The 17,157-nt window shown below is 35.4% G+C and overlaps 2 protein-coding genes across 12 annotated transcripts in view; both read left to right on the top strand.

The window, feature by feature from the left end:
• Positions 1-17,157, top strand: part of LOC115455890 (protein madd-4) — a 416,434-nt gene that overhangs the window by 107,101 nt on the left and 292,176 nt on the right. The window lies entirely within an intron of this gene.
• Positions 9,809-12,073, top strand: LOC115455896. Its single transcript, XM_030184688.2, has 2 exons — positions 9,809-10,146; positions 11,963-12,073. The coding sequence occupies exons 1-2, from the start codon at positions 9,835-9,837 to the stop codon at positions 12,071-12,073; spliced, it is 423 nt and encodes a 140-aa protein (XP_030040548.2). The 5' UTR covers positions 9,809-9,834.

The raw sequence follows: 17,157 nt of genomic DNA, 5'->3' as shown, positions 1-17,157 counted from the left end.
AGTAATAATAAAATTCCTTTGTAAATTAAATTTTGATCGTAAACTTTAAAGTCAAAACACGGATACCGAACATTGAAACTAAGGAACCGTGAGTCCGGAACGATAGGCCAAAACTTGTTAATAAACAAATCTTAGACAACTTTGATACATCGCTTCGGGAACAATCAAAAGAGAACTCTTTTACACATAAAGTTTAACAAAGAACGTGACACCGCGGAGACTTAACTTCATTACAATGTTAAATTAGAGAATGTACATTATATTTTATGTTTTAGAGTCGTTTTCGCTTGGCAATAAGGGCCACTTGTGTTGTGGACTTTTGCATGAAGGTCCTTGACCTTTTGATTTTATTATTTCATTCTACAGTAATTTGGGATTTGTATGGAGTTAATGTTTTTAAATTACTTATATTTTTATTTCAAACGTTTAATTGAAATGTGTGGGTTTTTTAATAATAATTTTTAGATTTTAATAGTATTGAAATTTAACCGATATTTTTACTGCCGTGCTAAGCGCAAAAGCCGTATGTCAAGGAAACCTTATTTCGAGATAATTAAAGTTTTGTAAATATTGTTTTATAGGTTTGTATGTAAAACTGAGATAGCGATATTATTTTAAGGTTTTTTTTAGCACGTATTAAACAGGATACAGTTATTTAGGTAAGTTCATTGGATGAGTATTTCTTTCAGCTATCTGATAAAAATCAAGATTTTGTTTTATTTGAGATACCGATTTTGAGTTTAGCACGGCAGTATAGGATCGTCTAACAGCGTGGACATCTTCAATTCGGTGCATTGTGTACTTGTATTCTATTTACGGCTCTGCTTAACCTTATGAGCTAGAGGCGTGAGTTTGTATTAGTTAAACGCATTAAGGCGATACCTCAAGGTCCATTTTCATACATTTTGTTTCACCTTTAATCTGGGTAACTAAACAAGTATTGGCAAGTAAAGAATTTAAATTCACGTCTAGTTAGTGATTAGTTCTCGCAGTTGAAAGAAAAACGTAAAAATAATTAATAATCATGGATATTTCGGCGTTTAAAATTTCGTCATATTAAATTTTAAAGGCCGAAATATCCATGATTATTAATTATTTTTACGTTTTTCTTTCAACTGCGAGAACTAATCACTAACTTGTCAATACTTGTTTAGTTACCCAGATTAAAGGTGAAACAAAATGTATGAAAATGGACCTTGAGGTATCGCCTTAAGTAATTTCATATGCAAATATTTTTTAATAAATAAGTGTAAAACGCTAGGTATTTTCAAAGTATATATGTATATCAACTTTACTTGCGCAATCATACAATCATACTATCGACGTTGAATTAAAATATAGAGGAGTATACCTTCACGCAATATAATACAATCATCAAATACAACGCTCCATATTTATACAAAAGAAATATCAAATTTCCCCAATTATATTTCGTGAGCTATAGACGTGTTGTGACCTAACAAATCAAATGAAAAAACATATATACGTTCAATTGATAACCTCCTCCTTTATTGAAGTCTATTAAAAAGTGTTCCGTATGTATATTTTTGACATTAACGTGTCATATAAAGAAATGTCTATACCAACACAAACTAAAAGACAATCAGTAATTGTCATTTACATGTATGTAAAAACGTCCTAATTGGTACAGTTTTGAGTCTTCAGACTGTGTTCTAATCGGATATCTACTTCTTTATTAACATAAAACATCATTACATTTAAAAATAATAAATAAAAGAAATAATAATAATAAATAAAAGAAACTTAAAAATCTTAGGAACAGCCTCTATTTCAACTTGTAATTAACATCTACCGCCGCATTATATACTTTTTAACGATACGCAGTGCGACGGCCGGCTCAGTAGGTTATACACAATATCATATTATTTAAATTATTGTAATCTACCTTGTACACAACAATTATAAAAATATATTACTGTCAATGATAGTGATAATGATGCACGGAAAAACTCACTGAGTTTATGATTGCATTAGTTAGAAGAATATGCTGTGTAAGTTTTTAACAAATATGTAAAATAATAAATAATAAATAATAATTTACACCAAAATAAGTAATTTATTTATTTGATTAGTCAACAAATGTTTACACCAATACAATTTTCAAACGGAAAAAAAATATAACTTATACTTAAGTGCAACAATTTCTTACAGGCTAGTTCCACATCCAAATAGGTTAATAAAACATTAAAATAAAAATTGTATTATTAACAATAATAGTATAAACATCATATATAACGTCAAATAATTATAATATAAATCTATTATTAAAATATAAATTTAAATTATGCTCATAGAAATACAAAGTCATAATACTTCACACATTACATAAAGGAAGCTCTTACGTTCAACCCAAACTTGACTTAATAATTTCAAGCAACCAAGTGAATAGAAAAAGTGGATTTTATAGGTATCAATGGTTAATCTACGTGACCCTCAGTAAGCCACCTTATCCTTCGACCCTCACCAATAAAATTGCCTAAGCTAGTGAAAATCAATAGCTCTTCAGTCGACTTAACTCTGGTATCTACTTAAGGATATCTTTAAATACCTTCGCAGCAAAAAAGACTTGACGTAAAAATAAATTCAAATGTATTTCACCCTTAATGTTGTGAGAATATGAGCTATATTTGTGTGTCAATCGGGTGCGTGGAGTTCGTGTTGCTGTACGCACTTTTATGTACTTTTTGAAGGATTCAAAAGATTTTTTATGCCGGTTTTATGTATATGTTTACGAGATAAGCGTCGCGAGTGACTCCGAAGTGCTTGGCTGAAGAAATGATAGCCTTTAACTTTTAGTTCGATTGTGCCAAAAACTTATAATATAGGTAAGTGGGTATAGTATAAATCATCTATATATATGTACTACGTGTTAGGTCTGGCGTTCCGAATACTCACTGTGTTTAACAGAAGTGTACTGCAATCCGGTATTGGTTGCCATTTTACCTATACTCTATTTATAGCGGTTTAGCACTGCATGTTTTAAAAGTTTGGTTAGACAGCGATTGATGTTCTAGCGCTGCAGCGAACTTTAGTTCTAATTTCAGATTTTGAACAGATAGTTTTTATGGACGTTAAATATACTATTATACAGTACTTTATGTTTTATAATATTTTAAACGACTTCCTAGCGTTTTTTAGTCACCCACTCCAAAATAGATAATCATTAGGTATCTATATGTATGTTAAATCACTTTTTGTTTTTTAAAGGCGGTTTAATTTTTGTCAAAATGTTTTTAAGGATTATTATGTGAAATATTTCTATATAATATTTTGACTGAACTGTCATCAGGAAATGTGAGGTCAACCATCACACGTTGATTTTGCCTTTACTCACAACATACCGCTCAAAAAAAAACCCTAAACCAATTCAGACATAAATCATAAAACATAATAAAATGTATATAAACCTGAAGTAAACAATTCGCGTTTTTGTCTTAAGTTTTCATGTCGTTTGACAGCTTGGCTTGATCAAGTCTGCACTGTATATAAAATGGACAGTAAGGAATGTGCACCATGGTTCACACGCCAGCGATCGGTCAACATTAATCCAACGGGATTTTCTTCGTACAAATCTTGCTCGTGTATGCTGAGGGTTTAGTACAATTCATAATTTGTCTTGCGGACAGGTCTGTTGTGATTTATATTGACTGTGAGTGGGAACATAGGATTATGATACAAGTGAATATAAGTGAAAATGTAAGGGAAATATTATGACTACACTTAAATAATATTTTTTTGATATTATGAGGTATAAAACAGAATAATAATATTTATTGGTAATATAAAATATCTAAATTTCATGCTCTAATAATGAATTCAGTATTCAGATTTTAATGGAGATGACAAAATATATATTTTCTCGATGGAATGTGGTCAAAGCAATTTTCGCTTTAGTAACGCACAAATTAATGTCTTATGCGAAATCTGATACATTCATTTTGATATCAAATTATTCTTTTACGTCTATGTTTTTAATTTTTATACAGACTTTTTCTACAGTGATTTAGTAGTGGCCTCTTTATACAAAAGAAAAAAAAAACAAATTTTACCAACACAACACAAAACGCTACCAAGTCCTATTAAAATTTAATCAAGAAAATCGGTATGAAGAACAGAATCTTTTGTTAAAACCGCAATTACTCGTAGAACTAAAGCGAAATTAGCATACTGTCGCGGCTTCAGTATACGTGGCTACCCTATTGAGCAAACAATAGAGCGGGAGACGCTATTGGAACGTCACGAACGCCATTATTCCAGTTTTTATTGGAAAAGTTCCAGCAGAGAGAAAATTCTATGGTCAGGGCGAGTTTGCGACTAGATAAAAATTCTCAATAGTCATTGTAGTTATCTCGTGGTTTTGTCTCTACCTTATTATCGTCTAGTTCGGTGATTGCTTTATAGATAACGTGTTTGTGGACTTATTTACTAGGTTCCAGTTTAGATATTGATTTAACGCTCTATTGGTTCAAGATCTTTGGGAGTTTAAGGATATAAAGTTAGTTTATACTCCAGGGTTAAGTATTAAAATAATGCTTTGTTTATTTACTTCTTCTCTCTCTCTCTCTTCAGCCTTCATCTACCCAATGCTGAGTAAAGGCCTCTTCCATATTTCGCCAACTATTGCGGGTTTAGAATTTACTTCTTAAGTGACCAAAAAAAAAAAAAATATCGTTTTCTACTTTCTCTTATCCTATGCAATGTGGAGTTGGTAAAATAGTTTTTATTACTATGTTACAAAAAAGAATTATCTAATTTTGGTCAACTGCTTGTCTACCAAAGGTCACCTTCCTGCTAGAAAGACTAATCTTGGCAAAATCAAAATCTTCGAAGCAGCCAAATATATAGCTTCATTTATTTAGCGCATTATAAAAATGACCCGTATAGCATGTTGTCTAGATTCGAATCTGGGACAAATCTCCAAAGCCATGTCGGACTAAACTAACGACGCTGCCCATAAAAACCTAGAATCAAAAACTTTGAACACTGGTCCATAACAGAAGTTTTATATTTACTGTCTACTTAAACGATTGTCATAACATCGTGGCGATAGAAGTTTATTCAGTAAATCTTGGGATTTCCTAAACGCTTGTCAATTTGTTTGTTCAGATTTAATGCTTAACGTTGCTACTTTAATAGTGACATAAAATCTATTTCATAATACGATGTTTCTTCAAATATAAATCAAGAAAGATTTTGTTGAATTCACAACAAGAAATATAATATTTCGTGATCTAAAATGATTTAAATGAAAAGTTAAATCGATGAACGGATTTCGGTGTTTGGAGATGGTTGGAATTCTGATGAAGTATCAGGTTACATCTTTCTCGAGAAACTTACTACTTGCATATTGTTTCTTGGCATCAAAGAACCTTTAGTACTTACCTAGTTACGACGTATGGCTCACAAGCTACCAGTGGCGAAGGGTGACATTTTTCAAAAGGCAGTTCATGGCAAAATAAATTGCCTTAGTTAACATATCGCGGCCAATTTAACAGAAAATAAAACCTAACACACATAAATCTAAAAGTGAAGCCGGTACGAATCTGGTTGTATAGACGCGTCGCCAATGCATGCTACAAGAGATCCACATTAGAACATAAACCTAACTTTGCAATCACAGCTTCGATTCCTGCTAAGTATGAACAACTATCTGAAACCTGCATACCTTAGAAGTTCTCTATAGGAATTTCGAGGATGTGTGAAGTCTACCCGCACTAGGCCAGCGTGGTGGACTAAGGTCTAATCCCTCTCAGTAGTAGAGGAGGCTCGTGTCCAGCAGTGGAACATTATATAATACAGGACTGATATTATTATTATGAACAACTACAGCAGATTCCACTCTCGTAAGAACTTAATTTCCATAAACCAGAGACTGAATTTAAATTTATCTTGATCCGATAGAACATGATAATGGCATAGTTTTTGCTGAGTGAATATTTCAACAAGATGCGGCATTTGGTCGTATTTGGCTTTGATCCAATCATTGCTCGCCATTGTTACTTTATGTTTGTTATTTATTGTAGCGATATTTGGCAACCATGAGTAAATGGTGTTATGTTGGTTGAATGAACCGTTTAAAGTTTGTGGTTTCTTTGGACTGCAGTATAATTAAAATTGATAGATTCTGTGTAGTGGGTAATGAGACCGATTTGGAATTGGAGGCCGCAGATTTTTGTATTTATCGCACAGACATATTCTTAAGTTGTGAGATTTTCCAACTTTAGGATATCAACATCTACAAACGAAATAGCTGTCTTTTTAGAAAAAATACTAATACTTATTCCTTAATATTCTTCTAGAAAAAGTGAAATTAAGTCAACCCTTTTATTAACAAAATTTACAACTTGAGTTAATGTAGTTATTTTAAATTCTTAATTTAGATTTTCTAGACGCTCCGTTGTAATTTGCAGTTTTCTTTGATTCCATCTTTGCTGAAGTAAATGCATCCCTAAATTAAGTCAGAATTATGATTTATGCAATATCACCAACTGTGACATTCAAAGTAGGGCCACGGTAAAAAATTGACAGCGTCTGTGCAATGTCTTACTAATTTATGAAAAGCTTCTCTTATGTCAAAGAGGTTTAGCATCAAAATCATCCAGTAGATAAATGAGCATAAGAAGCACAATTGCTCAACACCTACCTAAAACACAAGAATAGTTTCAAATCCTCATTACCATAATACCACTTGGTAACGACAAAATAGTGTAATTACCGTTGAAAACACAGAATAACGTCAGCAAAGCGACACAGACACCCGTGTACCCGAAACACTGGTAGATTTAAATCTACTCGTAAAAATGTCCAACGTGCCCATCAAAGTAATGGATGTCGCCGATTTGAATTTAAAATCGGGTAATTGGCTTAATTACGACTTTCATTGTCACGGCAGGGCGTTAAGAAAACACTAATAAGCTGTAAAATAGGGGGATAATTGAAGCAATTAAGATGCTTTGGATTAAGACATGCGATTTTTTCTGGATTTGGATTTCACTCTAAATTTGAATTGTACATGGATCTTGCTGTTAATCTATCTATAGTACAGATAGTATAGTTAGTTATATGGACGATATACCATATTTTAGAATGGGATGAACTAAAATATGTAAACAAAGAAATAATGCCCTTGTTAGATGCTGCAAGTTAAATATAAATATTTGAATAAGGCATGAGCAGTATAACGAGCTGACGACGCTTTTAAACACGACTAAACGCCATGCAGTTGAGAACTGTGTACTTTTATATCAAATAAGAGTGCTGAAAACCAGGATAAAGCGCGTATCAAAAATCTGTTATTTTATAAAATACATCTTTTGCGTAGGCGTTTGGGCGTGGCACCTTCAGAAACTGTTTGAGTCATATACATAGTGTTTCTCGGGAACAAGTTGACAACTTGCGCTACTTAATGTTATAGTTAATAGTCGACAAGCATACCTCATAAAAACAAAATGTTCAACCGACATTTTTATTTCAACTTTCGCTTGTTTGAAGCGGCTATATATCTTCAGAAAGCAATTGTTTTTGGTACAATATAAATAACAGGCGATCGTTCAAAGTAAGGGAACGCACTGGAGGGTACATCGCGTCGTTCCCTCTGAACTGGGGAATGTTCGGGCGGCGGGAATGGCTCCAGTGTGGGCGGGTTGTTAATTTGCCTTGAAATATTGGAGTTAATTTGCAGGTGATGTTTTTATTGTTACCTTTGCCTTTACTTAGGTTAATTAGAAGGGTCGTGAAATGCGTTTGGTATGAAGGTTTTTGTGTTAAATATTATTGAGTTCGAATCATTAAAATTCCATGAATTGCAGTCTTTAAAATTAAATTTTTATATAACAATAAGAATCTCGTCTTAACTTAAATTCGCTAGAAACAGCAAAATAATTTTAAAACAACGTTTTCAAGTTTCCCACCTCGACATCTTATTATTAATACAATTTACAAATGCAAATAAAATTATATTTGTATAACCCGCTCCCCGCTGGAAGTGGGGCAGCGGCCTTCGCTTTTATTGCAAAAGTTTGGATACCCCGCCGGAATCCAGTAAGTGCCAACTTGGGCCATTTGGGCGATACAAATTTCGCACAGTATGAATTGAAAAATGCTATGAGCTTCATAATTATATTGTTTTCAAGCGATGAGCGATTCACTTTCGCGTTTATTAGATTTCTTTTGAGCATTATTAATTTTACTTTGTTCCGTGTTTTGTTAATGATATTTTTGAGTAAGGTTATTTAGGTTGAACTTGGGGGATTGGGGATACTATTTCTTTGGTAAAATTTAAATTCTCGTGGATAGCAAGATATAATAAATGATAATATCAGCCCTGTATTATATACTTGCCCACTGCTGGACACGAGCCTCCTCTACTACTGAGAGGGGGATTAAGCCTTAGTCCACCACGCTGGCCTAGTGCGGATTGGTAGACTTCACACACCTTCGAAATTCCTATAGAGAACTTGATGTGATGTGCAGGTTTCCTCACGATGTTTTCCTTCACCGTTAATGCGAACGTAAGCACCGTTAAATTCACAAAGAATACACACATGATTTTTTAGAAAAGTCAGAGGTGTGTGCCCTTGGGATTTGAACCTGCGGACATTCGTCTCGGCAGTCCGTTCCACACTCAACTAGGCTATCGCCGCTAATTAGGATTGCAAGATGTATGAAAATAAATTGTATGTATTGTATTTTATATATTTACTGAATTACAGGCTGGTAGGTTCGCTAGGCTAGAGCTCATGTCCTCACCAGTGAGGATCGCGACGCGCTATCCTTTTATTTCCCCCTACTTGTCAACCCGAGCTTGCTACTTTGTTTTACCTTATGCCTTGTAGTCCTTTAGAATTTTATCCCTAATTTAAAATATCCGCTATATAAGTAATCTTAAGTGTTATTAATAAGATAAAATATCAATATATTTTATTTTATTATTATGTTAGTATTGTAAATGTGAAAGTTCATTAAATGTTTGAAAGTTTTTTTGAGTAAATGAAAGTAGAAATTTCTGGATGGATTTAAATGAAATTACTACACAGATTACTCACACACGCGCAACTGTTGCATTCGCCACTGATAGAGGGCGAATCTATCACTATATCGAGCACAAATTCCGGAATCCAGGAAAAGATGAAAATGCTAATATTATTTTGCCCCACCCGAAATTTGAACCTGAGACGTGAAGACGGAAGTGCTACCGTTGCATACTATATAACTACGCCACAGAGAAAGGCCCGTTATAGGTTACCTTTTTCCCGGGTAACATTACTCACGCGGGAAAAGCCGTGAGCAGCACTTAGTGTTGGTATAAACCTACGCACGTTGTAATCAAGTCGAAATTCTTAAAATAAACTTGTGTCGAGTCGACAGAAAGACTAAGTAGCTTTTAAGTTACTTAGCAACTTATTACTTAATACCATCACGCTTTGTTCCTTTGTGGGTAATTAATAACAATCCTGTCATGCACGTAAACGTTATGTGCTGTAGTATCCTTATTTCTTTCGTATGACTACATCATGATTATAAACGTGTAATTTACTCAGCAACTTTGAATTTAATTGAATTTGACTTATATCCGCGCAACTCGTCAATATATTGAACTTTATCGACATTATATTGTTCAGCGGTATATCTATCTCTTTCTAAGTATTCACCGATTCATACAGCAACATCGCCGGGCAATACTTCCATCTCGTTTCATTATATCGGTGCGTCTCTCTCGCGTATCGCCTGGCGGGTTGCCGCGGCCCCGCGTCGTCACGTCTTGCGCAGTACGCTCCCACTGCCCAACTCTACCGGTTTGTTATTGTTTTAACCATGCCTTTGTGGACAGATGAGATGATTATACAATTCATTAATGAGATACGACGTCGCCCTGAGTTGTGGGATGTGAATAACATGGCCTACAAAGATCGAGAAGCGAAGAGAAACAGTTGGTCCCGGGTAGGTTCGCTGTTTGACGTCACACCAGACGAGGCTTACTCTAAGTTCAGAAATCTGCGAACGTACGCAAGAAACGAACAGAAAAAGAACAAGGGGAAGGTGACATGGTTCGCGTATGACGCCATTTCATTTATATTTACGCCGAATAATCAAAATCAGATTGACGGCGAAAGTACTGGGATATCAGTGAGTAATTTTTAATCGAGTCTAGTAAACGCCATGACAGACTATTATATAGCTTTTGATCATGAATCTAGTGTTTAAGTCTATTTTAGAGGCTCCTAGAAATCTAGGATAATGCTCCTTCTATTAAAAAAAAATTAGAGATTGGCACGTACAACAAAATTTTCAGGTTTATTAGTACATAGAAGTGGTTTTGTATTGATACAACCTTAATTGCTCGGCACTATTCCGCCACGGTATAGTCGTGTGTGACGCTCGCCGTGCCGCGGGGCCAGCCTGCAATATCCTCGAATTTTAAACTCACAAACAAACAAACGAATTGAGACCGTGCTGGCAATATTATTGTCACTTTGTATTGCATCATTTTTTGAGTTATTATTTTTTTCATTGTTTCCGAATGCAAACAAGCTAACGTTATATTTGGTGTTATATAGACATCGCTTTTTCTATTTGGAAATCTTTAGGGGAGGCCTATGTTCAGCAGTGGACTTTATGTGGCTAAAGATGATGATATATGTATGACAGTGTGCACCGGAACTGAATCCCGTGAAAAAGTTTCCTACTGAACTTTTTATTTATAACTAGCTTCCGTCCGCAGCTTCGCCCGCGTGGATTTCGGGTTTCAAAAATGAAGAAGGTGCTCAATTTGTCGGGATGTTTTTTTAATTTATGGTGGTATGCAGGTGGTCCGATTGTCCGGTCAGGGTCTGATGATGGGATCCTGGTGAAATCGAAGGAACTTTTAACCATTAAGGTTGCACACGAAATGACGGAAGCTTAAAAAATGGAGTAACTTCTCCCGTTTTCCCAACATTTTCCATCACTGCTATGCTCCTATTAATTGTAGCGTGATGAAAAGTATACTATAACCAGCTCAGGAGTATGAAAAATAATTGTACCAAGTTAAGTTAAAATCCGTCGAGTAGTTTTTGTTTCTATAACGGTTATACAGACAGACAGACAAAAATTTTACTAATTGCATTTTTGGCATCAGTATCGATCCCTAATCACCCCTGATAGTTATTTTGGAAATATATTTCATGTACAGAATTGACCTCTCTACAGATTTATTATAAGTATAGATATGCAAAAGTAGCTCAAAAATTGTCCTTAACGAAAACATGCATTTTAAAGTAAAACAAAAGAAATAATATCGTGAAGCCAACCAAATAACTAATGATATATTAAATTTTGTGACTGTTCAATTTAGTCGGGTCCGCGATATCACTTTTGTTGAGTTTCAGAACGCGAAATTACATTATTATATTCTGTGCTCCAACGCACACTGCTTTGATGTTAGGAACACACCTACATTGCTTAGACAACAGTGAACTTTATACAATAGCAATAAAGCTCAAATTGACTCTACGTATTAGTTAGAAAACGTTTGTATGGGAAATAGAAAAATGCTGTTTTGAGGATTTTCCCGGCAATTATTCGGATTTTTCTCACCTTTTAAACCTTCCCTAGACCTCCACGAATAATTCAAGACCAAGATAAGATAAATCCGTTCAGCCGTTCTCGAGTTTTAGCGAGACTAACTAACAGCAATTCATTTTTATATATATAGATTATTTAAATTGGTAAATATGTTCGTATTTGTTTAACAGTTGATTGGATAAAATTCAATTTTGCATACAGATGATCTATCTATTCTAAATTAACAGTAAGCTTGTTTATATTGCGCAGGTCCCCAGTATTTTTTCTCTGAAAGGTCTAATGCGATTGGAGTTGTGAGCAACAACTAATGAATTGACATTGTTAAAAGCAAGTAGGTATATGGAATACCTAAATGCATTTCCTTTACAATATTTTTCAGACAAGCGATCCGGCAGCCTCCGATCGAAGTATCTATTCAAGGAGTCCATTAGAAATGGTACCATTGGCTGTATCTTACAAGAAGGCTAAAAGCAAGTGGAGTTCAGGATAAGTAAAATCTTGTTTGATGCTGACATGGGATTGTTTGATCAAGCTAATAATTGGCAGGTTTCGCGCGCGGAGAGTGAGAATACTCGAACAGATATGGACATACAGGTTAAAAGTGAAGTTTAGGAATAATTATACTATGAATAATGACCTACCAGTGTGTCGAATTATACGGACATAAGAAAGAAAGATATTTTGATAATTAATAAGTAACTCTAGAATAGTCATATTAAAGTTCAAAACTATTTTATGTCTGTTTGCTCATTGAAAATTATGTAACTAGTGTATCCATAGTTGATGATATAAACTAATATGTTGGTTTTGGTTTTCAAATTGGTTAATGCTGTAGGTTAACATGATTTGTTCGGAACTAGGCTCCCAGAGGGGGTTACGTTAGGTTAACGGACCGTTGTAAATATTTAGTCTTATCTCTTTGCATTAGAGTATTTTGGAGCTGGAATGTGATGTGAAAGAATATTTTATTATTATAATATAGTGTGATATAATTATTAAATGTTTGATTCTTGTGTTAATATAATTTACTCTGTATCAAGCCTTCGTAATAACAGTTTCTACAGCGCAGCAGGTAATGAGAGACAGCCTTTGTTTCACAGCGGGCGATAAGTCGGCAGCGATATGTGACGTGGGTTCAACACTCGTACCGACATATTAATATATGCACACGATGTTTTTTATGCTGACCTAGCCTTTCAAATGCATAAACGAGATACTATTGGGGAATGAGTATTTTACATCTATATATATAAATATTATAAAACAAAGTCCCCAAAAGCTCTTAGTCTGTATATGATCGATTTTATCAAAATCTAATGAACGTGTTTTTGTATGCTTTTTACTAAAAGATAGTCCTATTTAGGAAGGTTTTGGTTACTAATACATTAAGGTTTTTTGGAAATTGAAATATAACGATTACTGTTGAAGAGTTCGCGTGCTTGTGTCGTGTTGAGGTTAAAAAAGTTTGCGACATACTGATTTCTACGCGAGCGAAGCCGCGGGCACAGCTAGTTTATCTATACTCTAGCAACACATCGGTGAAAATTGCATTTAATTCCATTCAGTAGTTTTTGGGTGAAGCGTGTTCAAACATAGAGATAAAAATTCTAATAACTGTTTTTTGGCTTCTGTTGCTCTAATAAAGACCCCTTTGTTCATTTTTTTTCAATATTTATAATGTACAGATATCGTATTACAATTTTATTATATGTTAATATGAAAACATCACAAATAAACAATTTATAAGGCTTTACAAATTTTATTTCTTTTAATCATTCCGATTACAAAAGGAATTTAGTTAACCATTCAAGAATACAAAAGCGCTTTCGAGTTAAGTATTTATGGTATATTTTTCATGCTTGCTAATAATTGATTGGTTTTATCCTTCCCTCACGGTGACCTTGTCTTGACCTTTCATTATCAGGTAAGTAACATATAACACCAGAGTTATTTATAAAAATATATTCTGGATTATCCATTACTGGCTGTCTCGGTGTCGTAGTTGTACTGCATACGCGGTACGGCAGCGCTGTGAGATCCTGGGTTTGAATTCCGGATCAAAGATTCCGTGCAAAGTGATATTGCGTTTTTCTATCAATGACATTCCGGAGTCTGGATTCTGTGCCCGATATGCCGAAGATTCGTTTCCTATCCCATGGAATGGAATTCTCTCGAAAAGGTGCACCAGTTTCACCTCTGCCTACCCCATCGAGTGTGAAAGGCTTGTGTATATGTGTGTGAGGTCCACTCCGCAGTCCGCATACAGTCCGACAAAATATGGTCTACGTCTTTCTATATTTTCTGACTTTATTCATGCGTGAGCACTTCGTTGCCATGACAACTGACGTATGTTTATTCAGACTACGCACGCGCAACATGTAAATGTGTTGTACGCGCTTGTGTTAATCAACGTATACTCCGTATTCAGTATTATATGAATACGGAGATGAAAGGACTAATTTATCTAAAGTCAACTATTAACCAAATGAGACTGAGGCTGGAGCTCAGCGTTTATAACAGCGGGTGGGGGTAATTCAGCAATTAAACACGTGACACACGGCTAGCACGGATGGATAGCAAGACGGGCTTGGATATATATATATTTTTCATTGATTTGAATGAAGAAACGAGCTTGCCGTTCGCCTAATGGTAAACGAAACGACAGCCAATAAACAGTAGAAACACCATCCAACACCTTGAATTACAAAGTATTGTTTGGTATTCCACTGCGCTCTCCATCCTGAGACATGAGATTGGGTGTCCGAAAAGTCAAAGTTACAATATCTACCTACAATTTAAAATTATAGTGCATACTTATTAAGCCACTTATTTCGCAAGCTGCAATGCAGTTTTATACCTATATTCTCGGAGTAAATAATTAATAATGTAATCATGAAAAGTTATAACGTTTGGCAAACTAGTTTGTAAAGTTAATAAAACACGGCAGTTTGTTAGGCGGTGCGTCAGTGTGTCCCAATTATAGTGGCAAACTTTTTCCATCTACGTGCCAGAGTTGTAGAGCTACAATACTCATTGCTTCAGAAAAAAATCGTAAGTGGCGAGGAGTAAAAATAGGTCTAGTTATGCTGGTTGTTATCGGATGTAGCATGATGCAGAATAGAGGTATCAAAGTTAATTCATTTGCCCTTTTTTTATTTATTTGCCAGATTTGCCAGTTTAAACCATCCTACCGATTATAACCCCGTCATAGTCTCTCTTTTAGAAGTTCGTGGGGAGCGCATATGCATGTAAGCGCAACTCTCGCATGAGTCGGCTTTTGGGGTGAAACCCTTGTAGTCCAAAGAATGGGAATTCCAGGGTTAGGTTGTGTAGAGCTGATGAGAAAGCTAGCGACAAGTATGTACTTATCTTTTTGGATATTTAGACTTATAATAATATCAGACCTGTATAATATATTGTCTCGCTGGCTGCTTCCTCTACTATTGAGAGGGATTAAGCTTTAGTGCACCATTCTGGCCTAGTGCGGATTGGTAGACTTCACACACCCTCAAAATTCCTATAGAGGACTTCTTAGGTATGCAGGTTTCCTCAAGATGTTTTCCTTCACCGACGAAAGATGGGTATATTTATGCCCGGCTGCGTGAACCAGATATACACAGGCTAATCCCGGGCTGTAGATCTGAGCGGATATAAAATATATCCCTTTGAGCAAGATCTGTTACTAAGTACCTTCGCTAAAGAACACTTACACTGTTAGAAAAATGGGTACATTGTCGACCTTTAAGAAAGAGTAGACACTGGGAAAAGGAAGGGTTGTTGGACAACGGCATCAACCAACCATATGAATGAAATAGCATAACTGGCACTCACGACACGCTACTGTAGTTTGTGACTGTACGTGGTCAGCAGTATGGCTGCTCAAGTTGGCCATTTTGAAGCTAGTTATTAGGGAGTAATTAATGTATTTAGGGAGCAGACAAGAGGTCTCGAGAGCGAGTGAAGTGTCCTAACTTCGACCAGTCGCGCTGTGGGTACAGTTTATACATTCTTACTTGGTATGTATGCTATTACGCAGCGATGGGCAAGCATTATGTTCATTATAGTTAGTATAATTATTAGCAATAATAAGACTTAACGCCTATCTTAAGTTGACGAACTCAGGATAGTGCTTAAAAATAGTTTTAGAAAAAAACTGGTTAAAAAGTAAGTACGTATTGATTTAGAACGAAAAACCTTAGTGACAGTTTTTTAGTCCCACAATCTAATGTGGGAAAGAGTGGGTGTTCTTAATGATGATATACCAAACGTTTGATCAATAATGCGTGGGCTTATATATTTTTATACCACACAAATTACCTTAAAATATGGGTATTAAATGCCATAATGCCTTGTATCTATATTTGCTAATGGTAAGATATAATTGATATCCACCCGTATAGCGACTACCGTACATAGGTGTTAAAACCCGCCACAGTGCCTCACGCAAGTATGTCGCGTTCTGGAATCAGCCCTGTGAATATCCGGTTCCAAGAGACCGGTGTAATTGTGTTGACTGCCGAAGGGCAATCATCTCTCGTTAGTCGACATTTTGTTGGATTGTACTCCACTTACCATCAGATGCAGGGGGGACACGCTGTTGTGTCCGTTTAAAAAACCATAGGCTTCAATGTGAATTGGTAATCATGAGGTATACACACTTAATATTGTGCCTAGGGTCGCTCCAACTGTCCTTCATGGGCGTGCATTGCATGCAGAGACCGAGTGTAGGGCGTGGTGCTATCTATACGGTAAAGTGTGTCTTTCTATGAGTAGCTTGATCGATTCGTTGTTCAGATGGATAAAAAATACCCTTCAAACGAGGCTGAAAGGTGTTTACTCGTCTGGGCCATTCATAGCACGTGTATCGTGGTCTCTATCTAGGCGGCACCCAAGAGAATTGTTTACAAGTCTTTGTTTACATTATTTCGCTTGAAAAATGTTGAGAGTAAGCGTACTTATAAATGAGAAAACTTTAGCCCTCTGGAGACTTCATTTAAGTACCAAAAACAGTAAAAGTAATACAAAAGTTTTGTTCTTAAATTCCCAGCTCCATTATTTTTTATACTGACGAAAACCTAACTTGGCTTGAATGACTTTAGACTGGAATCACAAACAAGTGCTAAATTTTGGTCACATACAGCTTTAGAGAGTTGGAAATAAGTTTCCGAAAATAACAAAGTATTAGGAGTGGAGAAGGAGATCGAAAAAAGCTAAACTCATGTCATACCTTGAGAGATTGTTGACACGGCATTGGAGTTTTGTCAGCATGTCATAGATATGTTATACAGGAAGTAACGATATTCTACAAGAAGGAAAAAACTGTAGGCATGCGTCCGGTAATATAATTGTTGCAATATACTTGATAATGAATCGTACATCGACGCCAGATTGCTGCGGGATTGGAATAGGTGAAAGAGAAGAACAGAAATTACTGAGAGATAAAATAGCACAGTTCTACCACTCAGACTGAGCACTGCGTGTGGCTAAAGCTTTATCGGTCGCTACCTAGCCCGATTAAAGCCAAGTTTGATTTCAGGCACTAGAATATTTTAATTAAATACAAATTGTTAAGTT

The sequence above is a fragment of the Manduca sexta genome, chromosome 5 (genome assembly GCF_014839805.1).
Source record: "Manduca sexta isolate Smith_Timp_Sample1 chromosome 5, JHU_Msex_v1.0, whole genome shotgun sequence".
Lineage (NCBI taxonomy): Eukaryota > Metazoa > Arthropoda > Insecta > Lepidoptera > Sphingidae > Manduca > Manduca sexta.
The sequence above is the reverse complement of the archived record's forward strand: the minus strand, read 5'-3'. Positions and strand labels throughout refer to the sequence as shown.

Coding starts and splice junctions, on each gene's coding strand:
- LOC115455896 (XM_030184688.2), top strand. CDS start 9,835: ATGCCTTTGTGGACAGATGAGATGATTATACAATTCATTAATGAGATA. Junction 10,147..11,962: donor GCGAAAGTACTGGGATATCA/GTGAGTAATTTT, acceptor AATATTTTTCAG/ACAAGCGATCCGGCAGCCTC.